Source organism: Anas acuta, chromosome Z, assembly GCF_963932015.1.
Source record: "Anas acuta chromosome Z, bAnaAcu1.1, whole genome shotgun sequence".
Classification (NCBI taxonomy): domain Eukaryota; kingdom Metazoa; phylum Chordata; class Aves; order Anseriformes; family Anatidae; genus Anas; species Anas acuta.
The window spans coordinates 28,593,847-28,619,097 of NC_089017.1; the positions used below are offsets into that span (position 1 = coordinate 28,593,847).

The 25,251-nt window shown below is 36.6% G+C and overlaps 1 protein-coding gene across 1 annotated transcript; it reads left to right on the top strand.

Annotated features, from left to right (window-relative positions):
- Nucleotides 1-3,599: 3,599 nt before the first annotated feature.
- TYRP1 (tyrosinase related protein 1) lies at nt 3,600-14,868 on the top strand. The gene is made up of 7 exons (XM_068667525.1): nt 3,600-4,713; nt 7,501-7,823; nt 9,173-9,377; nt 10,344-10,511; nt 12,147-12,326; nt 13,605-13,751; nt 14,278-14,868. The coding sequence occupies exons 1-7, from the start codon at nt 4,332-4,334 to the stop codon at nt 14,481-14,483; spliced, it is 1,611 nt and encodes a 536-aa protein (XP_068523626.1). The 5' UTR covers nt 3,600-4,331; the 3' UTR covers nt 14,484-14,868.
- The last annotated feature ends 10,383 nt before the right edge of the window (nt 14,869-25,251 follow it).

Genomic DNA, 25,251 nt, shown 5'->3' on the forward strand with positions numbered 1-25,251 from the left:
CCATTTTTGTTAACAATAATACCAATCTAATTATAAAACATTGAAATTATATATCATGTTCAATAAAAGAAATGGCAACTTTATTTATAATTATCTAACACAATATTATATCCAAGATCAAATGAAAATATGCCTTCATTTATTATTTAATGCATATTTAATTCTGAAAAATGATGTTTTCACATTCAGACCTAGATGCAGAATTAGTGTGCCCTGATAACCCTCTTTACACAAAAAAAAATCCCATGTAGCATTTGGATTCATACATGAACCCAGATTTTCTATATGTTTGGCTTAAGGTGTTTAGATACAGGAAGCAAAAGGTTGGTTCTGACTCATCTCCAGTGTACCCACTTATCAAATATTTAGCTCTACTTTTTTTTTTTTTTATATATATACAGCACAGTTTGATTTCCTTCTACTAGGAAGCAAAAAGAAATCCAGATGAAACCCAAAACAATTCAAATCTGTCCGTGTAAACTGAGCAGCTATGTAAACTGAGAAGAGGGCTCAAAGGGTTATAATAAATTGGGTTATATCAGGCTGGTGGCCCATCACTAGTGGGGTTCCCCAGGGCTCTATGTGAAGACAAATTCTCTTCAATGTTTTCATAAATGACTTGAAAGTAGGACTAAAATATGTTTTTTGTAAGTTTGCTGATGACACTAAATTGGGAGGAATTATTTATTCCACCAAGGGTGGAGAGGCCTTGCAAAGAGATCTTGACAAATTAGACAGCTGGGCACTCTCCAACAATATGAAGTTTAACAAGAACAAGTGCCAGATTCTACACCTGTAAGGGGCAACCTTGGCTGTATGTACAATGAGAGGCCAGAGAGCAGCCCCACAGAAAGGGATCTGGAGGCTTTGGTCAACAGCAAGTTGAACATGAGCCAGTAGTGTGCCCTGGCAGCCAGGAGGGCTAGCCATACCCTGTGGTGTATCAAGCACAGCTTTGCTATTTGGTTGAGGGAAGCGATCGTCCTGTTCTGCTCTGTGCTGGTGTGGCCTCACCTTGAGTACTGTGTGCAGTTCTGGGCACCACAGTATAAAAAGGACATAAAATTATTAGAGAGTGTCCAAAGGAGGGCTACAAAAATGGTGAAGTATCTAGAGGGCAAGAAGTATGAAGAGCAGCTGAAGTTGCCTGGTTTGTTCCACCCACAGAAGAGGAGACTAAGGGGAGGCCTCATGTTGGCCTACAAGCTTTCCCATGAGGTTATCAGAGGGGCAGGCACTGAACTCTTCTCTCTGGTGACCAGTGGAAATGTCATGATGCTGCAGCAGGGCAGGTAATCTTGAAAAGGTTATTCAAAGTGAATATCAGGAAAAGATTCTTCACCAAGAGGGTATTTGGGCACTGGAACAGGCTCCCCAGGGCAGTGGTCACAGTTCCAAGCCTGCCAGAGTTCAAGAAGTGTTTGGACAGCTCTTTCAGACATGTGCTGTGGGTGTCCTTTGCAGAACCAGGAGCTGTAGCTAATGATCCTTGTGGGTCCCTTCCATCTCATCTTCATCACCATTCACTCACAACTAGAACTAGCTTTCTGCTTTTTTTGTAACATTTTCTGGTAGGTTAGGGAACAGGCCACAACTAAACCTCATGGAAATTCATAGACATGCTACAAGCATCAAGTAGTAATGTTTCTGTAAGGAGAATTTTGCAAACTAGATACAAATGTTTAGCATACAAACTAACACTCTTTTCAGGGATTTTAGTCCACACAGTCAATTAGTGAGCTAGATTCACATACCAGCTTTTCCTCATTACCTGATTCATGAAAACATGCTCTTTCTTAACAGAGACACGGAAATACAGATGCAGTGCAATTGGATAATTTCCAAGGTCAAATCTTTCCAGGCACTGTGCAGGAGAAGGAGGCTATAATAGCAAGAAACCCAAAAGAAAGACTGTTACAGGGTTTGCATATCACCAAACCATGCAGCAGGAAACCCAATGGAACATTGGGGTTCAGAGAAGGAAAGTAATCTTCAGCTACACAGCTTTGGTAGTTCGCTGAACATTTTTAGGCTCTGACTGTTGGAGAAGCCTTACAGAAGGTCTACATAATTACCACCATTATAATGGGAAGTCTTATGGTACCAGGCAACCCCAATCAGTCCTCAGTTGGTCGCTCCATTAGTTCTTTTTACCAGGACTTTGTCTAAGGAGAAAGATTTATCCCTTCTAAGCTTATTATGATTTTGCTGAATTTGCTGAACATTCATAGCTAAAACTAGTGTGATTCCTCTTTGATCAGGGAGTTATTTGCAGAGGCTCTGCTTTACCTTATGATATGATAGCAGAGAATCTGTGTCACATATGTCCCAATAGACATATTCAAAGACAAAATCTTTAAGCTAGGAAGGAAGTGAGTTATAGAGCAAGCTAGGGAAAAGTAAATAAATAAATATGATAAGCTCAAAAGGGGAATAAAATGAAAGCCAGGGAAAGTAGTTTCATTTAAGGGTTGTCAAATCGTTCTCTCAGCAAGTGAATGAAATGGCACGCTGCTGGCTCATGTTCAACTTGCTGTTGACCAAAGCCTCCAGATCCCTTTCTGTGGGGCTGCTCTCCAGCCTCTCATCCCCCGTCTGTACATACAGTGTCCTAAAAGCATTGGTACTACACTGAATCAAGGTATAGTGTGTTTAGTTAAATACCAAATATAATGATAAAGTTCACTACTTACTGTGGTCCATGGCAGGTTGATGTGAATAAACAGTGCTCAGAAAAACTATTTCAATGGCCTGCTACAACTGGGTACCCATCATGTTTTGACTTTTGTAGGAATAGGTGATCCATTTTCTGCTGAATGCCAATTACATTGTGATTGAACCTTTTATCTGAATTTGCTAATTTATTGTCTTTGTGCCAGTTAAGATGTATCTTGACAAAACATCCATGCCTCACTGAAATCCATCTTTATTGACGGATCAAAAAAGAGAGTGTGAGCTTGAATGAAGCCTGTGTTGCTTGATGGGAATGGTCTCTGAAAACACTGTAAAAGTACTTTGTTAAGCTCAGAGACTGTTTTCTTATTTTTATTCTTGTTTTTCTACATTTTAATGCACCTGCTCAGAATTTAGTATTTCAGGATATTCCAGTATTGGCATTGTCTTTTTATTTGATTATTAAAGCAAATAGTTAAACAGTAAGCCATAAGTTTAATATTGGAGTGTTTCATTTTCCAAATAATGTATCTTTGTCACTTGTTTCAGCCTGATCTTGAAAAGCCATTTGAAGTATTCAGGGAAAAAAAAAAAAAAAAAAAAAAAAAAAAAAAAAAGCTTTAGAAAACGATTTAGGAAAGAAAAAAAAAAAAAAAAGGCTTTTAAATGTGAACTTCCCCAGTGTTCTTTGTTTGTTTTCAAATGAACCTTTCTTTGCAAGTAATTAAAAAAGGAGAAGAAAAAAAAAATAACAAAAAAAAAACTTCATAGTTGTTCTGTTTTGAATTCAAGTACTTGTCTCTGACCTTTGCTAAAACTTGTAAAATCACAAGGAGATAAGCATGAAAGAAATCATGTGCTGTTCAAGTACTTAAAGTCCAGGGAAATGCACTGAAGTAGAAAGGGAGATTAATAGAAGAGGAGGGTGAGGCCAAACCATGCTGTGTTGGTAGAACACGGATTAGCAAGCAGACTGAAACAGGAAAGAAATTAGTAGTGCTGATTTGGGGTTAGACACAGCCATAGGACGCACAGAAATAGAACAGGATCTCAGCAGAGGAGAGGTACCAAAAAGAGAGAAGAGGTAAAACACAGAGAGAGTTGTAGCTTTACTTTCTAGCAGAACTGCATTTAAGAACTGCAAGGGGACACAGAATTGTAACACTGGCTAGGAAACAAGATATGCTAGGATATGCTAGTTAAATGAAGAAGGGAAAGAACTAACCGAGGAAAGAAAGAAAGAAAAAAAAAAGTTTTCAAAAAAATCAGGTGCCATAGAGAAGCTTTAACATTTTGTGGTAGTGAAATAAATCTGGCTGGCAGATGTACAACATGAATAAACATTTGGGAAATACTTGGAAGTCAATGAGTAGATAAAACTGTAGGTAGTTACTGCCTTTTGTGCAGATAAGTAGAGAAGGGGAGAGCATTGTTATCCACCAACTTGTTGGCTTTTTCGGTTAGATTAAAAAAGTGCAGGGTTCAGAGGGATTTTATGAGATAGAAGGGGCAGACTGAAGGTTTGTATCACTTGTTTTCATCTCTTCTGTTTTTCTCTTGGTGAAGAGGGAGCAGGCCATCGTGTAGACAGAGAGGAGACAGCAGCGTGTGTGGACCACCAGCCCTCAGAAAGAGACGGCTCTGCTGGATCTGTCATCATGCAGCTCCCCATGCTGCTGCTCCTTTCCCTGCCACTGCTTCTTAGCATGCTCAACAAAGTTGGAGCTCAGTTCCCTCGCCAGTGTGCTACCGTTGAGTCTCTGAGGAGTGGCATGTGCTGCCCAGACTATTTCCCTGTATTTGGGCCTGGTACTGACCGGTGTGGTGTGTCTACAGGGAGGGGACGGTGTGTGCAGGTGACTGTAGACTGGCGACCCCATGGCCCACAGTACATCCATGATGGGAGGGATGACCGCGAGCAATGGCCCATACGCTTCTTCAACCAAACCTGCAGGTGCAGTGGTAACTTCTCTGGTTATAACTGTGGGTCATGTCGCCCTGGATGGAGTGGACCTACCTGTAGCCAACGAATCAATATAGGTAAGAACATCAGAAACATGACATGAAAACCATCTGTTGGCAGCATTTCGTTGCAAATGAACCTAGACTATTTGTTTTCTCTGAAATGTAAAATGTCCCTTATATTTATACAGGAAATGTACAATAGAGGTTATTAAGACAACTACTAGATAAGTTGTCTACCTTATTGGCAAATATCTACATTTACCTCCCAGTAAAAGGAAGAAATAATGTCTGTAGTCAGAACAAGATTAGGATTAACCCCATTGAAGAATAGGATGTATTAGTGTTTACATTTTTGTAATTTTGGGAATCAACTTAGAGTAAAACCATATATATAGACATCTATGTGTGTTTGTGAGTATATCTACAAATACATATCTATGTATCATGATATCTTATAAATATGTAAGGTATGACAACAGGTATTTTGATTCAGATTCTCTTAATGCATTTCCAGCCTATGCACCTAACCTTGTAATTTTTTAGCTACCTAGTTTCTGCCAATGTTTGTAAAAGCCTTAACTCATGACTATAAGCTGTTCAGCTGAATCAGTGCAGGGATGATGGATATTTCTAAGAGCTTCCCAGTTTCAGTTTAGCCCAGAATATAAGTAAACAGATGTCTACAAGAGAATTTGAAATGGTTACAAAATACTTGTGGACTGAAAAAAATGTTGAGTATTGTAGGTAAATTGGAAAAGACAAACAGGCTTGGGAAAAATCCTTATTCCCAAGTCAAAGCATTCTGAATGAGCAAGATTTCAGTATTTTCTAGTGAAAGTCCAAAGGTGTTATTGAGATCTAGTAAAATTCATAATCTTCAAAATGAGTGATAGATTTAGTTGACATGAGAAACAACAGGTCTGTATCACAAATGTGTAGTGCCTCTTGAAGAAACAAAAATCATCATGGCCATTATTTTCATCAGATGGGAAACACTCCAAGAACGTGAGCACATGCTCCAGCAAGGGTTAACAAAGTACTGCTTACCAATTCAAAATTTTAACTATTGGTTTTCTAAAACTGCCTTATCAAGGACTGCAGGAAAGACTTTATGATTTTATTCATTTTTTAAGCTCCAAAAAGCAAACTAGAAAGCAGAAAGTATGGCTCATGGATTTGATATGCTAAGTCAGGTTTCACCCTCTGATTCTCTGTCCTGTTCTCATTAACAATGATGATAACTCTGAAAACTAACCAAGAAATAAATATTAGATCACACAAATTTATAATAGTAAATCTGAGGGCAAGAAAAAAAGCTGCTGTAGCTGATTTTCTACAGTATATAAAAGCAGTTTTTAGTTTTCTCACTTATAAAAACCTTTATTTTTCACTAAAATGTTAAGCAAATCACATTTACCACGCATGACAACATGAATTTAAACAGGGGAAATTATCTTCTTATTGTGTGTTATGTTTACACATGAAGGTCACCTCTACTGCCCATCCAGAAAGATGGCTCCAGCTGCTCAGACTTTAGGAATAATTATTGGATTACTGTTGGTATATCCATATAAAATAGCTGTAAAATGCAGTTTGGTGCTTTTATATCCTCTAATTTCATGCCTAACTTTAATAATAGTCCCAATTTTGTATTGTGTTTCAGACATATATTTTGTGAAATGAAAAGGTTAAGATGTCTGCATAAATCAAAACCTGATTGTTCTTTTTAGTGGTTTTTTTTTTTTTTTTTTTTTTTAGTGTTTTTACTTGAAATCAAAACCAAAAAACTTCAGTGAGCAGGGCTAGTATATCAGTTAAGGTCTGCAAGACAGAAAAGCATGTGTTTCAAGATACACAGTCCTTGGATGAAATTCATGCTTCAGAAAAGCAGTTTACTATTTTTAAATATGTATAGACATTACTGAAATATCCCTTACTGAATCAACTTCACTTTATATAGTGAAATGCAATTTACTTTTATTCTTCATACTTATTCATTCTGGAGACCTGCTGTTTCTTATATCAACATAAACTCATTTGACAATTTTAGATTTTACAGTATATTTAATTGTGAAAATGAGTGCATGATGAAGAACAGCTGTGTGGACTTTTATTTGAGTCTCAGTCTAAACTTACCTTGAAATCTTATCAGTCCAGGTAAGAGAGCACTGAATACTGGTACTGAGGTGACTCTGATCCTTTTACTGATATACTGGTATTTCAATAAGTCAGCTGCTCTCCTTTTTTGTAAATTTCCCTGTCTGTGTGCAGGTTACAATAAATTTAAATGATTTGGGGATATACAGATAAAAAAAATAGACTTCTTAATAAAAGCAGGTAATGACATTCAAAAGGGGTGATGTAATGTGTGAAACTCACATTTCATTGGTGGATCTGCCATTTTCACTGCAAAGTTTCAAATACACTATACTTCCTCACTAAATGGTTGAGTGGTAGAGTTTCTGATTAATATAAATTGCAATGCTTTATTTCCCTCTTGTTAAAGTTTTATCACAGAAAACCTTAAGTATATTGGATTAAGTTCCAAGAGATTTGTGGGACAAAGAACTGTCTTCATCATTTCTCTGACAGGAAATATAATTTGCAACAATATTTCTAAAAGCACTAAATAAATAAAAAAATAAATAAAAGGTTTCAGGCTTTATTTTTATTCAGCTTAACTTTTCAGAAAACAATATTTTCTATTTATATTCAGTACTCTCTTAATTGTACCAATAAAAACAGGAGGAATGTTTGAAGAAAAAGGGACTTAGAATTATTAGGAACAAAATAAATTAGTCTTGTGAGATCAGACCTCAGTTTCTAAGACTTTGATAACTTACTTCTTCTGTAACCTCACAGTCAGGAGGAATCTTTTGGATCTGAATGCAGAAGAGAGGAGGCGTTTTGTGAATGCCTTACACCAAGCCAAGGTGACAATCCACCCTGACATTGTTATTGCCACAAGGAGACGTGAAGAAATATTTGGACCAGATGGAAACACACCACAGTTTGAGAATATCTCCATTTATAACTACTTTGTGTGGGCTCATTATTATTCTGTCAGGAAGACTTTTCTTGGTACTGGGCAACAGAGTTTTGGAGGAGTTGATTTCTCTCATGAGGGACCAGCTTTTGTTACATGGCATAGGTACCATCTGCTGCAGCTTGAAAGAGACATGCAGGTAAAGTTAGAGTTAATGTTAAGCCATGTGTTCTTGAGCTTTGTGTGGAAAAAAGTCTTATCTACATATTCCAGTTGACAAAATTGAAAGCAGCTCTTTCTACATGTCAAAGTAATCTTGCTTCAGTTTCAATATTTTATTAGTGACACTAAATAGAGTGCATTTGTTTTAGACAGCCATTGTTACTGAGATGTTAAAAATAATATTTCAGTCAGAATAAGAGCAAACATAAAAGTTACATAAAACTCACTTGTAAAAGTAGACACAAATTCTCAACATATATTTTATTGAACCACCAAAATATTTTATTGGACCACCAAATGTTATTGCTGATATTATTTATAATATCAAGGCCACGATCCTTGGCTTAGATAGACCAATCAAAGCAGAAGAAATTCTAAACAAAAATATTACAGAGATTCTGAATCATATTTTATTTATATAATTAGTGCAACTGGTTAGAGAAATTAGTGTTTTGTGAGACCCTGTTCCATACATCAGTGGTTTCCTTGTTTCTCTTTCTTTGTGTAGACCTATCCATAAAAGGAGTATGTTTTGTACTATCATTATTTCTAAAGAAGAGAGAATTAAGTTTTCAAGGTCATGATTAAAGGGTCCTTGCAATCATTTCAAATGTTTCCAGTAGCTTCAGTGGTGCTGCTTCAGGTTCTGGCAGATTAAATTCCCTCCAAAAACAAAACTTATATTTGACATTAGTGTAATTTCATTATGTAGAAACCCTGATGAGTTCTAGCTCTTAATGACTTAATATATATTCTTGCTTATTTTAGTAAATTAGATCATTAATTTAACTAAATTGTCTGGCCAAAACATCCTGGTTAATAAATACTGGAAACCAGGGAATATTTCAGCATTATTAAACTCCAACCCATACTAGAACCAAGCAATGGCAAATATGAAAGGGCGCTATTATTTTTCCTTCCTTTTCTACCTGCTCAGTCATTACACAATTGGTTTAGTTAGTTATTCTGAGTGCTACAATACCACTGCTTTTAAAAATATTGCTGCCATTAAAAATATTTGGAAAATTGTGTTTATCAGTATTAAGCGATGTTTCTTCCTATCCACAGTATGGTTTCATGGAAGGGGTACTATCTCATTAGAGGGGAATCCACAGCCTAGTTCAGCATACCATCTGTTCTATTGAACAGTCAAAGGCATCAAAGTGAAAAACTACTAAAAGTTTCTCCATAGATTTCCTCCTTTTCATGAAGCCACATTCTGACTCTTACTAAAATGTATTTAACTGGTTTTGAAAATCTCTCAAGCAGTACATACTGTAGATATCTGGGACAGATGTGTACTAATGCCATATTTATGTGATTTAGAATATGTTACAGGACCCCACTTTTGGCCTTCCCTACTGGAACTTTGCAACAGGGCAAAACACCTGTGATATCTGCTTAGATGACTTGATGGGAGCTAGAAGCAATTTTGATGTCTCTTTGATCAGTCAGAATTCGATCTTTTCTCAGTGGCGTGTGCTCTGTGAAAGTATAGAAGACTACGAGACCTTGGGAACCATCTGTAACAGTAAGTATGACTGCTCATAGATATTTGGAGAGAATATCCCTTTAATAATAAATAAAACACTTTGCATTGCAATGGCTTTTCCCAGGAAAAAAAAAAAAAAAAAAAGGTCTTAAAGTACATTTTGTACATTTCTTTACTCAAGTTTCATACATCAGTCATTTGAGAAATAAAAAAGTTATCTGTCTTGCACTGAGGCACTAAACAACTCAATATCTGATCAGGAGCTTGAGGCAGAGAAACAGTGAAACCCTTTGACTTCCTTTCTTATGCAGTAACTATTCATCTCTGATGGTATGTATAATTACATATGGCAGCATCATTTTTTAACTGAAGCTTGAGTTTTCTTCTTACTGCTCTACATACCTCCTTCAAGGTTTTCAGTTTCTAAATGGAAAACATACCTGTTAGATGTTTGGAGCATGTTTTGAATATGAAAAGTAGTGAATGCTAACACAACCTACCTTGGCTACAAGATCTATAAAGTCCCACTAAGACTCTTGTTTATTAATCACCATCAAGCCCCAAATCAGCATCTGCGTGGAAAAAGGGTTAAAAAAAATAAAAGAGGGGGAGGGATTAGTTGCCTAACTAATCTTCTATAATCCTTTTCCAACCTACTCTATCAGGAAGTCCACAAAACTTTTATCTCAATTTAACAAGAAAACACATTGAAAAACAACAAAAAGGTTTGCCAAGGCACTTACAGAATCACAAATTTAAGTAAGAAGCATTTTGATTTGTTTGTTTGTTTGTTTGTTTTTTAATCAAAGGACCAGTTCAGAGAACCTTATGAAGATTCAGGTTCTTTGCCTAACTGAAAGATCTGACCCTGTAGTCCAATTTTAAGGTCATTTGTGAGGCTTTTTTTTTTTTTTTCATTTTTTTTCCTCACAATTCAGTCATTAAAAGAATGCCTTCTTTGGTCTATTGTTCTTCATCATTATTGGTTTCTCTCTTCTCTCACAGGCACTGAAGGTGGCCCCATCCGGAGGAATCCTGCTGGAAATGTTGCACGGCCTATGGTACAACGTCTCCCAGAGCCTGAGGATGTTGCTCAGTGTTTGGAAGTTGGTGTATTTGATACTCCTCCTTTCTACTCTAATTCAACAGACAGTTTCCGTAACACAGTAGAAGGTAAGCATGGCAAAAAAAAAAAAAAAAAAGGACCTGAAACAACTCCAAAAATGTCAGGGGAGCAGACCCAACATTCTTCCTTTTGGAAGTATGAGTTTGGAGACAGTCTATGGACACTGAACATGCATTAAGTATTAGCTTAGTATTAAGTGGAAATAAGCTCTGGATGAACTATTTTATATTGATAGTTTAAGTCAGTTCTTGAAATGTGTAAAAGCCTTAAAAGTCTGTCACTGTCACTAAGAAGAAATTAGCTGAGGTCATGGCCAGAATACAAGTCTGTTAGTAATAGGTTGTTACAGTGGAGAACAGAAAACTGTTGACTGCAGAATGGTGTAGAAGCATTTAAAGCTTAAGCATCATCCTTAAGTGAGTCAAACAAGTGCTCATAGTAGCTACTCTTGTATCATAATTAAAGCAAACAAAAGAAAAAAAAAAAGTAATTGTAAGCTTTGCTAGTACTTAATGGAATTGCATGCAATTGCATTGCAGTAGTAGTAATTGAGTTCTACTAGATTAACTGCCAGTCTTGTTAGTCCTTCTCCCTGTGCTATATAACTCTATTCTTCTTCCCCTAATTTCCACACTTTTCAAATGAAGTTTTCAGTCACTGGCATCTGAACACAGAACCCAGCACAGAATCCAGTCTAAAGATTTGATCCACATTTTTCAGGCAGTATCCTGCTGACTGCTTCTGCACTTTAATAATCCAGACTTTTTAAATAGAAAAACTAGGATTCATGGGAAAAGTTTATGAAATGACACTTCAGATCACTATCAGACCTCCTGCAAATCCTTTGGCTCTTTTGAAAAAAACATCATTCATATGACAGTGGACCTGCTCCATTTTCTTTCTCTTGGAGAACAAAACCAAGAATTTGCACCAATCTTTTAAGAATATATGAAAGTTTTAGATGATTACCTCATTTTAAAAAATGTCCTAACAATATCTAGGTATCTAGACATGGCTTTAACCAGTTAAGTGTGTGGACCCCTGTCTGGAAAGTTGGTCAGAGACTGAAAACAGGAAAACTTCTCAGAATTCTTCAGATCCTGACCTCTGATATTAGCTTTACTAGGTGGTAGATACTGACAGTGTTTTGTAGGGAACTTTCTTTGAAAAAAAAAAAAAAACAGCAAGTGCAGCTTTCTGAGATGTACTGGCAGCACATAAGGAAATGATCCATAACACATAACAGCTGGCCAATTAGGATAGATGTCAACAACCTCACATTTAAGTCAGAAGTCAGAAAACACACATAGCTATTCTGTTATGCTGAGAGATATTTAGGTCCCAATATAAAAATCTATGTTCATACTATGAAGTGGATTATTTTGGCTACCTATACACTAGATCCCACCAGCATTTCACCCCACATTCTCAACATTCTTTTTTAAAGTTTATTTTAATCTGAAAATTATGCATGGGAATTATACATGGGGATTACACATACTAGAAACATTTCTCAAATGCCAGTTGGTAGAGAATTAGCTACTCATTTATGTTAAACAAGGCAACACAAATACATGACAGCTTTCCAGAGGGGGACAAAAAATGGTATCCATCTGGGACTATAGCTTCTAAACAAAATCTTCACTGGGATTTTTTATGTTGTTCTTTATTTCCATATTCAGGGTACAGTGATCCTTCAGGGAAATATGACCCAGCAGTTCGAAGTCTTCACAACTTGGCTCATCTATTTTTGAACGGGACAGGAGGACAAACTCACTTATCACCAAATGATCCAATTTTTGTCCTCCTCCACACATTTACAGATGCTGTTTTTGATGAGTGGCTGAGAAGGTATTCTGCTGGTAAGATGTGCTCATGGATGGAAGAGGGAGGGGTGGTTTTCAGTTTTTGTGGTCACAGGAAATTAACTGCTTCTTGTGAGTTAGCAAGGTGCCCCTAAGCTTAGGAGAGAGGACTGGAATTCTAACAGTGAAGTTAATGAAAACAGTGTAACAGCAAGCAAACCCGTTTTCTCACCCCATTGACATCCACTTTTTTAAATCACTGTCTGCGGAAGGACTTGACCAGAAATGCCAGGCACAATTCAAAAAAAAAAAACAAAAAACAAAAAAAAAAAAAAACCAGTGTTATAATGAAAGGTTGTTGCACTCCCCCATGACTGATTTTGACCACCTTTGCAATTTACTACTTGCATTCCATAATCATTTGCACATCTGTATCTATTCAAAGAATAGTTAAGTATTGCTGCCTTTCCTTCTTCAATTCTGAAACGCAAAAAGAAAGGGAATAAGACAGGAAGTGAATGAAAAGGGGGGAAGGAAGAACAGAGGGAAGGAACTGCAAGGAAGGATGGAAGGAAAGATGGAAAAAAAAAAAAAAAAAGAAAGAAAGAAGAAAAGAAATTAACATCAGTGAACTGGAGAGAGACTACTGTATAACCTAAATGTCTGTGCACTGATCTGCACAAAGCAGCAACTGTATTACTCTTGGGATAATCCATTCCCCTCCTACTTCTACAGAAGACAGCTGCTGTTGCACAACTGAGACTTCTTTGTGCAGCTTCCACAATCAGCAGCATGGACTTTCCCATAGCAACTCTCAGGGAACCAACTGTATCCCCTTGTGGTACTTACATGACCTGTCACAAGCTTTGCGTTATCTCACCAAAATGGATTTTTTTGTTCTTATTTCAGCTGACTTTTTTTCCTGATCTACCATAGAATTTCAAAAAACTTCCAGTAGAAATTATACCAGCTGCCTTTCTGAACTACCTAAGAGAACTTTTTATCACTGCTACAAAGTCAGATTGTAGCAAAAAGGGTTCCCATGTACTTCATATATCTGTTCCTCCTTTTTCATGCAAGAAATGAAAAGTCCAACACAGGCCTAAATTTGTACTAGTGTTTTCTGTTGATAGAACAGAGGTATTATTGGATGGTCTTGCTTTTAGACAAAGCTGAGCCCTCCATGCTGGAATTTTTTATCAATCCACCAATCCTTCTAGATTAATTCAGTTTAAAAAATAAAAATAAAAATCTGAGTCATCACTATTTCAAAAAGCTGAAATACTTCAGATTTTAATTTTATTTACAGAAGTGTGATTTGACTTTCTGATTTAGATATCTCAACATATCCATTGGAGAATGCCCCGATCGGACACAACCGGCAATACAACATGGTGCCTTTTTGGCCTCCAGTAACCAATAATGAGATGTTTGTTACTGCACCAGAAAACCTGGGATACAGCTATGAGGTTGAGTGGCCAGGTAAACTGTTGAACCTAGATGTTCTTTTTCCTTCATCATGTCTTCCTCTGTGAAAACTTATGTATCAAACAACAAAGTTGGTTCAAATTTCACTAACAATATCCGATGTATTTGTATAGGCCTATTTCTTTTTTGTCTTGCTTTCCAAATCAGTTGTGTTTGGGATTTAGTACAGGCATATAGCTAATCATTACAAACAGCTCCCACAAACCACTTCAGTTTCTGGGGAAGTTCTCATTTAGATATAACCCTTGCATCACGTGCTTATTCCTATATCATATGTCTTCATTAAATCATGAGAGAGAGTGCAAACCCTTCACAAACCAGGTAACAGAAGAAAAGTCTAGGTCTATTTTCAGAATGTAACAAGAGAGACTGCATTTTTCTCACAGTTTGGAACAAATATTATCAACCAAAATTTCAAATATTTGTAAAACACAGCTCATCAAATAATGACAGATATTGACTTTTGGCCTGTCTCTTTAATTACGTTTAATAACTTTTTCTTGTGCTTTCCTTCCTCTAGGTCGGGCTCTCCATGTAACAGAGATGATAACTATTGCAATAGTGACTGCATTGGTTCTTGTTGCAATTATCTTTGCTGCTGCTGCATGTATTGTACGTGTCAAGAAAAATAAGGATGAGTTGCATCAGCCTCTTCTCACTGATCAGTATCAACACTATTCAGATGATTATGATGGCATAGCAACACCAAGCCAGTCTGTTGTATGAAGAGATGGCACTTTTTGCATGTGACTGTAACTGTTTATTTTGCTGTATTTTGTAAATGGTGGTCATCCATCTGCTTTAAAATAAAGAGCATAAACTGTACGCTGTCTTGATATATTTGCTTCAGCTTTCACCTTCTCTACTGTCACACCTAGGTTTCAATAAATCACATTTTGAAATGTTATTTCTGTGTTTAATTTAATAGAACTTCACTAATTTTTCAGGGCTCATCCGCAGGTCTTTTTCTTGCTTATTTCTGACAAATATAGTAAAACTTAGTAACTTGATGACAGATTATGTCATCAACCTTTACTTAGCCTTTTTGCCTAGAATTCTTTTACAGGGCACATCTGTGAAAACATAAAATAAAGTCTAGAATGGGACAGAGCAGTTGCAGATCTGAGTAGCAAAGGCAGCTTGATTCAGAAGTAGAATCCAAAATAGAAGTCAGACATCTATTTGAGATGTCTGACTTCTATTTAACATGTAAATGTGTTTTGAAATAGCCAATATGCCATTCAGGGAGCTACAAGTAATGCAAGGAAAACAGCACATATAAAATCCATCTTTCATCCCAGGTAGTAGTTGTTTCTCATTGCTTTTAGGTGCCTCTGTGAAAAGAGATCAACACTGAGAACCTACTCAAGCATTTGGACACTTCAGCTGTGCATTCAAACACAGCTGCTTAAAGGGTGCAACCCCTTTAAAAGGACAGCTGACAACAGTCTTCTTTATATATATATATATTTTTTATTTTTTTATTATATTTTTTATTTTTTTATTATATTTTTATTATATTTTTTATTTATTTATTTATTTATTTATATATATATATTTATATTTATATATATATATATAAATTTTATTAGTTTCTTTTTTAATTTTTCATTCACCCACTTCCTTTCTCTTTCCCATTATCTCCATTGCAGATTACATTCTGCCCAGCAGTGAGAGAACTTGATTCAATTTTCTCCTTCTGAGGGAATTTAAACGTACACCTCTTATAGTTTAAGAGAAGTACCTAGGCATCATGCTGTAGGATAGACATGTAAAAATAGATATATGCAACTGCTGTTGAATTTATTGCTCCAAAATCTCAGGATTTATAAGCCAGCAAAAGAGCAGCAATCTGACACCTGTCTTTACAGCAATCTGACACCTGTCTTTACATCCTGAAGTAGAGCCTGAGGAAGCCTGGTTTCAGCCTCACCTCCTCTCTCTTTCATCATGCTGAATACCAATAAACCAACTGATCACCTTCCTATGATGGCTTATGTAATCTAAATTAGCATTCATTAGTTAATTTGCAGAGAAATTCTTGAGGTCAGATTAATGAATCCCACACCATGTTGTCCGTCCTTTAGTTGTCAAATTATAAATCTAAGATCTGTCTTGTCTCTCTTTCCAGCTGACCCCAGCTTCAAACGAAATGGCAAGCAATTTGGATTCAACTCCTATAGTCTCCTTCCAGCTACATCTTCTAAGTACTGTCTTAATCTGTACGGTTTCAGAGAGTTCTAGGTGTGCTGAAACACACTAATTCAGTTGCATAGAGATGCGTATTTTATGCATGAAGGATTATGTGAATAGGAAAACAAGTAGCCAACATTCAATTTACCAAACAGGGGGTGTGGACAACAGCAAAATTTTATACACGTAACTTGTATTTAGGCAGAATTTTTCATCTCTGATGAAAAGATCGAAGGCACAAAAGCAAATTAGACAAAACTTTTCGGTTGCACTCTTGGATTTAGCTATCAATTAGTACAGCAGGCACACAAGCAGCAGCTTGTATTTCAGCTTAAATACCTGTTCTTCAATTCTTGCCTGCACAGAGTAGTAACTTAACAAGTCATCCACTTTAGTGATTTCAATGGATTAAAGCAGGGTGATCCAATGTACTTTGGATTGGGGTCAAGAGACCTGGATTTTATTATTAGCTCTTTTAGTGACCTGCTGAAAGTTCTTAGCTAAATATATTTTTAACCTCTGTGACTCATTTTACTCATTTATAAAATGGAGATAATAGAGTTTCCTTTATAAGGTGATTTTACTTCTGTGGATGAAAAGAAATGTACAGAAGTTTGATACCAGAAGGAAAACATCATGGCAAAATCAGATCTTACAAGGAGGAATTTAGACTTTAAATCTATTCAATCCTTCAAGCAAAAATATACTCTCGTGTTTTGAGCATACCATGAGTCTTGTAGGTCAGGGATTGAGAAGACCTGCCTACTAGTTAGAGCTACTGCACATAAATGAACAGGGCAAGGTAGATTTTTACAAAAGATTTTTTTTTTTTCTTAAAAAAAAAATAATAATAATAATAGTAAGCATGGGAACTAAAGGGGCAAGAAATGTAGAGAACTGTGTGTGTGACCTATTCTTGATAAGAATCTCACAAGTCCTTTCTTCAGTCGCTTTTTCTAGTACTCTGAATTATATCTGGATATGAAGAAAAAAATTCCTGCCATTCATTGAAGTTGCTTGGTGTTTTCTCCTGAGGTAATCTGATGGGAAAACTGATTTAGGTTTGAAATTTGAAACTACTAGCAAAAAAATAATAATTATAATAATAAAAATTAAAAAAAAAATACACAACAAAATATATAACTACAGTCTCACTTATGTAAAGGGAAGAACAGGAAGCAAAACACACAAGGAGAAGACAGGAAGAGAAGAGCTGGAAAATACATTGAGAAGTCCTATATGTAGTAATCATGAAGTGTGGGAAATCAAAAAGAAGGTTCGTTTTTATAAGGGCTGTAATACAGGCAGCTGTAAAGGATATCTGGAAATAATGAGACAATACGGCTAAATTCATGTTGAACTGAAGACCATGCCAGGATAATTGTAACATAAGAAGCAAAGGATTGGCTCTATTACAGGAAAAACTGAAGGGAAGCTCGATTTGGTTAGACCAGAGGTCTCTGAAATATTGTCAGAGTCTTACAAATAAATTAGAACTATGTAATTGATATAACATTTGGAGACTGGAAAAAAAAAAAATGCTGATAATGATTCTAAGGGAAATGAAACCCCTATATGTAAATGGTGATTGAACTTTTTTCCACATATAGTTACTGGCTGAATAACATTCTATATTGTTATTGTCTTTAATTAGTTGGCAGTGACAGTATCATAAATGCATGTATATATATGTGTGTGTGTTAGGTGTCTGTGGTACCTAAGCTTGTTAATGAGTTTTTGAGTTTATTTGCCTTCTTAGTTCTCTGCCAGGATCTAAGTTTTGCCTTTTGATATTTATTTTTTCTTATTGAAATTTAAGAAAAGTGTAAAGAAATGTATACAGTAAATGGTGAATTAAAATAATGAAAAGGCAATTCAGACTCTATCCACACAGTATTAAATAGATAAAGGTTTTGAGAATCTGCAAAAGGAACTAAGGTCAGGAAGCATAGAAATAAAGGGAGAGTTGACAAAGTCTCTTGAGCATTTGGCCTTGGAAAGGAAATATTATAAATGTTCTTTGACCACATAAATGAAAATTCAGTAAATGCAGAGTCAAGATTAGCCTGATCCAAATACATCTTTCTAAGTCAATGACTTCCATTTCGAACTCCATATTGAAAATCAACCTCCATTTTCAGAATGATGAACTATGCTGATCTTGGACAGAAAGAGATTGTGGAATGTGAGTACAGAAATTGTCTTGCAAGATAGAAACTAAAATTAGCATTTCTGCAACAAGACAGCAGGTGATTTCTGTCCAAGGACTCTTAAAATTGCATACAAAGATATAAGTCCATCTCTAAGGTGCTTGGATAACTTTATCAAGTCAGCAAAAGTATTCTGTAGTTGAGAACAGTGTTATTTTATGGGGAGGTGAAGGAAAAGTAAAAATGTTCTATGAAACTACAAAGTTCTATGAAACTACAAATTTAGAATCAATAGCATGACAGGCTCCATAACCACCCATAAAAATTCAACTGAAATCAAATACAGAACAGATTTATCAGTCATACCATGCTAGCTAGCTAAATACCTCTCTTTGATACAATAGTTCAAATATTTTATTTAGGAATTTTGTTGATGCTGAAATCTTTGATAAAGTGTTGTGTGCTTACATCCAAAAATCTGGGAATCTGAAGGGGATCTGAGATCTGCATAGGGATCTAGCCAGAAGAGAGATAACAATATAGTACTGAAAAAAATACCAAGGCTACAAGGACTAGCCCTTTAGTATAAATGCATTACATATCCTAGAGTCAGGGCTACATTTGTTAAAAATTAAAAAAAAAAAAAAAAAAAAAAAGTCTAAAGAAATGATACTCAAAGGCAGATTAAAGAATCTAGAAGATGTTGGTGGAAGATTACTGGAGGGTCATGAAACCATAGCTTGCAGGAACATCTGCTTTGGACACAAAACTGAACAATTTTGTAACTTAGTGAAATATTTCCAATCTTGAAAAGTTTACCTCTTCTATATATGGAATAATGTATAAGCAATATTGGTCAATAATGGTATTACTGACATATAATATAGAATTGTCATGGAATCAGAATGCATTCCAAAACGATATGCATTGCTGAATTATATTCAGTTTGTCATCCCAACATTTTTTCTCCAAAAAAAAAGTGCCTCCAAAGTAAAGATTTCACTAACAAAAGAATAATCTGGCAAGGAAGCCTGATGAAAACTGAAATGTTTATTTTCAGAATATTAATTTGTAGCAAAATGTGTAGATCCCCTCTCCCAAAACTGAATTTTAACTTCAAATCTCATTCAATCTCCAATTTAGAATGAAAACCCTGGCCTTGGCAGATGCTTTATTCATGTGCTGTTTTATGAAAATGGTAAAGGGAAACAGCATTCACAACAACTGTTTCTTGGTGTTCATTAATGGGAATTCCGACTAAAATAAACCTTGCTTTTATTTCTATGGGTATTTTCAAACATAGAACATGGCATGCAACATTTTATGTCATCCTGTAAATCCCATCCTTGATGTCCAGAGGTAAACCTCTGAAAATGTGTGTCTCTTTTTCCCTGTTATCCCTCAAGTACTGCAGACAATGGAGGGGATCTAAATAGTAATTTACTGCAGTAAGCTATGGTTGTATGCACATACAAACTGACTTTAAGACTCTTGGCTTAGTTTGGATTTTACAACTAGTAAGATCAGTCACATCAAGGAATAAGGCCTATATCTTGCTGAAATCAGTGCTCCTGTTCAAGAACGGGGAACCAAGGTAGTTTGGAAGAACAAGGAAGCTACACAGGTAAGGCAAAAGCAATGCTGCAAAATTAAACACATTTAATTTGAGGCTGAACTGGTGATAGGATGACAGCCTAATAATATTTTAATCTGTCCATACAACCTTCCTGCTTACTACTGGTGTTAAGCTTTATTTTGCTTCATTTCAGAAAGTTTGAGAGTAAACTACTGATATTACTGATATTGATAAAAAGCCTTGTGCTGAAGAAATTTTTTTCCCAAAGAAAGAAAACTCAAGGGAGAGGAAGGCAGGAGAAGAAAATGTTTGTTTAGGAGGTGAAAGTTGTGAGTTGTGTTGTAACTGAAATGGTCTCAGGCTATTAAGCTTGAAGTTCGCAGGGAAAGAAAAAAAAAATCCTCTCTAGACTGCCAGTTAATAATATACCTGAAACAAGTAGCTCCAGACAACATCATGGCACCTAAGGCCTTCAAGTGGAATTTAGCCTGTCTGTCTGTCACCTTCTACAAATCAATAAATGGGAATGAATCTCTGTATGAGCAGCATAGTTAAATGCAAATAATAAAATAGAAGGAAATAGTACTCAGTGATTGAAAGATTACATCATGTAGGAATCGAAAGTGAAGACGCTGATTTCAACTGCACTTTAGATGACAGGGAACGTTTTATTTTATTTTTATTATTTTTTAATGGAAAAAAAATATCATCCACTGCTATGCAACTCCACTTAATATGAGCTTTAAACAAAAGTTTCATGTTTGTAATGTGGTCAAATTTCCATTTTATGTATCTTTAGGAACCACATTTTTACACCACACCTCCAAGACCACTTGTGCTGTGTCCAAGCAGGGAGAACACAGCGGTCTTCTGCTATAAACAGGGTTTGCTACCTACCACAAGGTGGCATTTCAACAAAAAAAAGTTCAAGTTTTTTCAAACTTGAGATAGAAAACTTTCCTAGCTGTTAACTAAAAAAGTCATTTTAAATCCTAGGAGAAAGTTATTTTAGCTTGTATCCCTCAGCTTCCTACTTTCAACTTCCTACTAAGAGAAGTATACCTTCTTTTTTTGGGGGGACATTATTTAAATTGTTCCAGGCTCACTCTTTTAAAATCAAATACTTACAAGAAATAATACATGCCCAGCTATCTCATACCTCTAATTAATTTGTCATGAGAGCAAGTAAAACTGACCTACTGGGGAAAGTTAAATTGACGATTTTTTTTTTTTTTTTTTTGCAGAAGCATAAAGTGATTGTAATATTATTATTTTTTTTTAATTCTTTCATATACAACCAAAAAGAAAATGTAGGCCTACCAAACATCGATATTATTTGATATTGCCAATTTATTATTTGAGTTTGTCCCTTTAACACTGCTAATGTTTTTCTTCTGTCAGTTTTGGAAGATAAACCAACTGCTGCAACAGCAAGCAGAGCCAGCGAAAGAAAAGTACCTCTTCTTCAAGTAGGAATGTAGAAAAGTGATGTCGGAATTCAGAAAAGTGATGCTGATGACAACCAAGCTGGCATAGAGGTGGCCAAATACTTTTTTTTTTTTTTTCCATCTGGACACCACCATTTAATTACGGCCCATCACTTAAATTTTCACCTTAGCATGGAGGCCCCTGAAGACGATGCTTTTCTTGCTACCACTGTGTCTTTTCCCCTCTGAAATGGTGAGTGAAAAAGATTGCAGTCTCACAGAACAGGAGATCTGTTAGTCCATACATCCCAACAGACAGCATGAAAAACTGTATGGTAATTATTAATCAAAATTAATTTGGAAACAGGATAAAATTAGGCCATGAACTACAGAATAGAGAATGAAATAGTATTTCACTGATGGAGTTTCCTTTCTGAATAAGTTTTCCGCATGTTTTGACATCAATCTGAGGATTGTTACAATTGCTTTTAATAGGCTCTTTAAAATGTCTTTTCTAGGAATGGAGATTTAGGGTCAGAGAATACAGTACTTCACATTTTAGCTTTATCACAGACAGCAAGTGCTGTCTCTGCACAAAAATGACCTTAGAAAATCTTTATGAACTAGAGGCAAATGGCCATAAATGTCAATTATGGCTCTTGCCCTTTAGATGTTAACAAAGTGGCAGGGAAGATAGAATCTGTCCTCTTAGCTACAAAAGATGAGATGTAGTAAAACAAGGAACAGTGAAGGATACTGGCATGGAAAGCAAAGTTCAAATATTGTTCTTCATAATCAACAAATAGTAGCTATCTGTCATGAACACTGTGAGGCTTGGCATCTCGGGGTTATGCCCTGTATCATCTTCAGGAGTTGCATTTTACACCTCATGGAGCAGGGGCCACATTTTGCATCCCCTCAAGCACAGACCTCAGTTCTAAAATTTTCTTGTCATGTTAGGACACAGCTGCTTCTTAAACTGACTGTTCACTATGGTTCATCCTCCTTTGCTCTGAAAAGCTTCCTTCCTTTTTTGCCTCTCCTCTCAGCCCTATTCATTTACAGTCCAGTAATGCTGAGGCTAATGTGGCAGACCACAGATAAGAGCAGAGTTTGCTTTTCAAATATGTTGTCAGTCTTTGTGATGGAAACATGTGAACAGATAGTGGTAATGACAGTATTGGAGAGCTGGACTGTTCAGGAGACCTCAATAAGTAGGGGCAAAGGAAGAAAGTAACTATTGCTGGTTCATTCAAGGAGAAACTCATCTTAATGCACAAATGTCCATTCGCTATCTGTTTTCAAAGGACTTATGTTAGTTGGGGTCACATATTGCTGAAAGCTGGCCCTTTGCACATGGGTAAACTTCACTTATTTGAGGGGAAATTTTCCATTCTGCAGAAAATGTTTTCATGCAAAGTTTGGCCTTAAAAATTCTATCCGAAGGAAGGTAACATTGTTTAGCTGACAAATGAAAAAGGGGTTGGGGGGTGGAAGAAGAGAAAACAGAGAGAGAGAACAGAGAAGGCAATAAAGAGAACTAACTTTTAAACGACTTTTACTTATTTTAAACAAGTTCTGGTAAAATGTTTAAAAAAAAAAAAAAGTAATGACTATTCCATAGTGGAAATAGTCATCTATATTTAAGCAGCTGTAGTTTCCCTTCTGTATGGCTCTTCCTGTTCAAGTAACTTTTCCTCTATAGCTCTAAAACAGCCTTCTTTTTAGGATAACAAAGAAACACATTTATTGTGAGTTTTGTGCAAAACAATGTGTTGTGCCTCCTGATAACTTTTTCAAAATCTCCAGATCCAAGCCGAAGCAGCCCCTTCTAATCATCCCCTTCTCCAGGCAACAGCCTCCTGTAAAATCTCGGAAGAAAAACAACACAGCACTGGATTTTCGCAGGTCTTCCCGAGGAGCTGGATTTACCAGCCAGAACCTTTCTTTTTTTTTTTTTTTTTTTTTTTTTTTTTTTTTTTTTTTCTCCCAGGGCTGCCTTTCGGGCTGTGGCCACCCTCGGGAGCAGGATCGGTGCCTTGTCCCCGGCCTTCCACGAGATGGCAATATTTCAGAGCAGTGCCCTCCCTGGCCGCATGCCGCAGCATCACAGGCAGGGCTGTGCTCTGGGAGTGAGGTGCTCAGCTTTAACAGCAGCAATACCACAGCCTTCCTTCCCCACACCAGCCACCCCAGCCCTTTCCCGAGTGTGTTTGCTTCCTACTTTTAACGAGCAGTTCAATTTCAGCCCTTGTACTCAGGCAATTCTAGGCACACCTGGTTTCTCAATCGACTTACACCATGTTTCCACCACAGAGAAGCAAAAGGACTCAAATAAAATTGTGTTGCTGTCCCAGGTATGCAGTCTGGGAGAGGTATGTTGCCTATAACCAGATGCTGATGGTGTTAAATTTACACTTAAACCTATCTAGCAGATACACTGAGAGAAGAGTACATTCTTTCATTTATTAGCAGAGATCCTACTTCTGGATGTCTCTTCATAAAGCACAGAGGATAAATTCTGTTCAACACAGAAAGAGAATTTAAATTCCTAAATCTACTCTAGTATTAGAATTTCATCTGGTATATTCCTCAGCCATGGTTAGGTATAACGTTCTTCCATTGAAAACGTGCTTTTAGACATTGCCTTGCTAGATTTAGATTATCAAGCATAAAAGCTTGAGAGAGAACAGTCCAGTTAGGGGAAAGTTCAGAAGCAGGAGATAGGAGATTCCCAACAACTGCAATTAGGGTCCACAGAGATAGGAAATGTAAGCTTGAGAATTGCTTTGACAAATAACTGAGATGTCTGACCATATTTAAGACTTGACAGACCCACCCAGAGCTACCTGACAAAATTTAGATCTGGTGTGGTAACAATCAGGTGGCTGCAATTAACCTTAGCCTGAAATCAAACTTACACCTGAACTTTGGACTTAGTCACCTGGTCAGGCTGCAATCTGACTCTTCTCCTGAGGCAAGCGGACCTTAATTAGGATCAGGAAACTCCAGAAGAGGTGTTCTGGGCTACAGTTTGTGCTAGGCAACTCCTGGTATTAGGGGCAATTAATCTTTATATGTGCCTGAGACAGATTTTGAATTAACTGATCCAAGCCATCAGGAGGTGATCAACTGGAGTTACATTTAGGCTTTGTAGAAGCTGCCCTGATAAATTTAATACTCACAGAGGGGGTTCTGTTAACTATATAATTCCACATCTAGGGCATGCAGGCACCATCAGCTAAGACTAAGTGGTAGAGGTAATATCACAGTGCATGTATGTGCAATTCCAGATTACTGCTGATAGGTTAAATCTAACATGGTCAGGGACCTGTTCAGGGTTTCAGGTGGACACTGATAAGGGATTTCAGGAAATTAAGATTACTTACCTAAACCATACACCTATAGCTACAGCTGTAATTGGAAACTTGGACTTAAGTAAAGGTGTAAGGTATTATAACTGGTTTGGAAGGGTTTTGTCTCAGTCTCACCTAAACTTGCAGGCAGCTGTAGGGCTAACAATGATAGTATGGGAATTAACATTCATTCTGGCAGGGGAGATGAGCAGGAAAGATTAATTTTTTTAAAGAGAAGTTTTCAAGACTAGGCCTGTGGGCCTAGTGAAGGTAATAGTGAAGGTTATGTGACCAAGGCCATCAAGAGAAATTTAAGTATAGGTCACTGTGGTCCTGGCTGAAGTTGGTGAGTATGTGAATGCCTCTAAGAGATGCTTTGCAGGAAAGTGCATACTATAATGTCAGAAACGGGTTTCCCAGTCTGGATTAGGGTTGTCTGTCTATAATATTAGATCAGATCTATATTAAAGGAAAATAAACCAAATAATAAAATCCATAGTTATTGTCAGGAGTCACAGGTTAATCATGGCATTAGGGCTCAGACCAGCTGTTTTGGTAATCAGAATTTGGATAAATTGGATTAGTAGAATTTGTTTTAGTAGCTGGAGGGGGAAAGAAAAAAAAAAAAAAAGTGCTAGATCTACATCACAGGTGTGTCTGGGGTTCATGGCAAGTGATGTGGGTATGGCTCATTTAAGACTGACAGTCAGAGCTAAGGTTCAGTCAAGGACTCAGTTTCAGACCAACAGGCAAAATTAGGTTGATAAAACTATTGTCACAGATCTACATATC

Coding starts and splice junctions, on each gene's coding strand:
- TYRP1 (XM_068667525.1), top strand. CDS start 4,332: ATGCAGCTCCCCATGCTGCTGCTCCTTTCCCTGCCACTGCTTCTTAGC. Junction 7,824..9,172: donor AGCTTGAAAGAGACATGCAG/GTAAAGTTAGAG, acceptor TATGTGATTTAG/AATATGTTACAGGACCCCAC. Junction 9,378..10,343: donor CTTGGGAACCATCTGTAACA/GTAAGTATGACT, acceptor CTTCTCTCACAG/GCACTGAAGGTGGCCCCATC.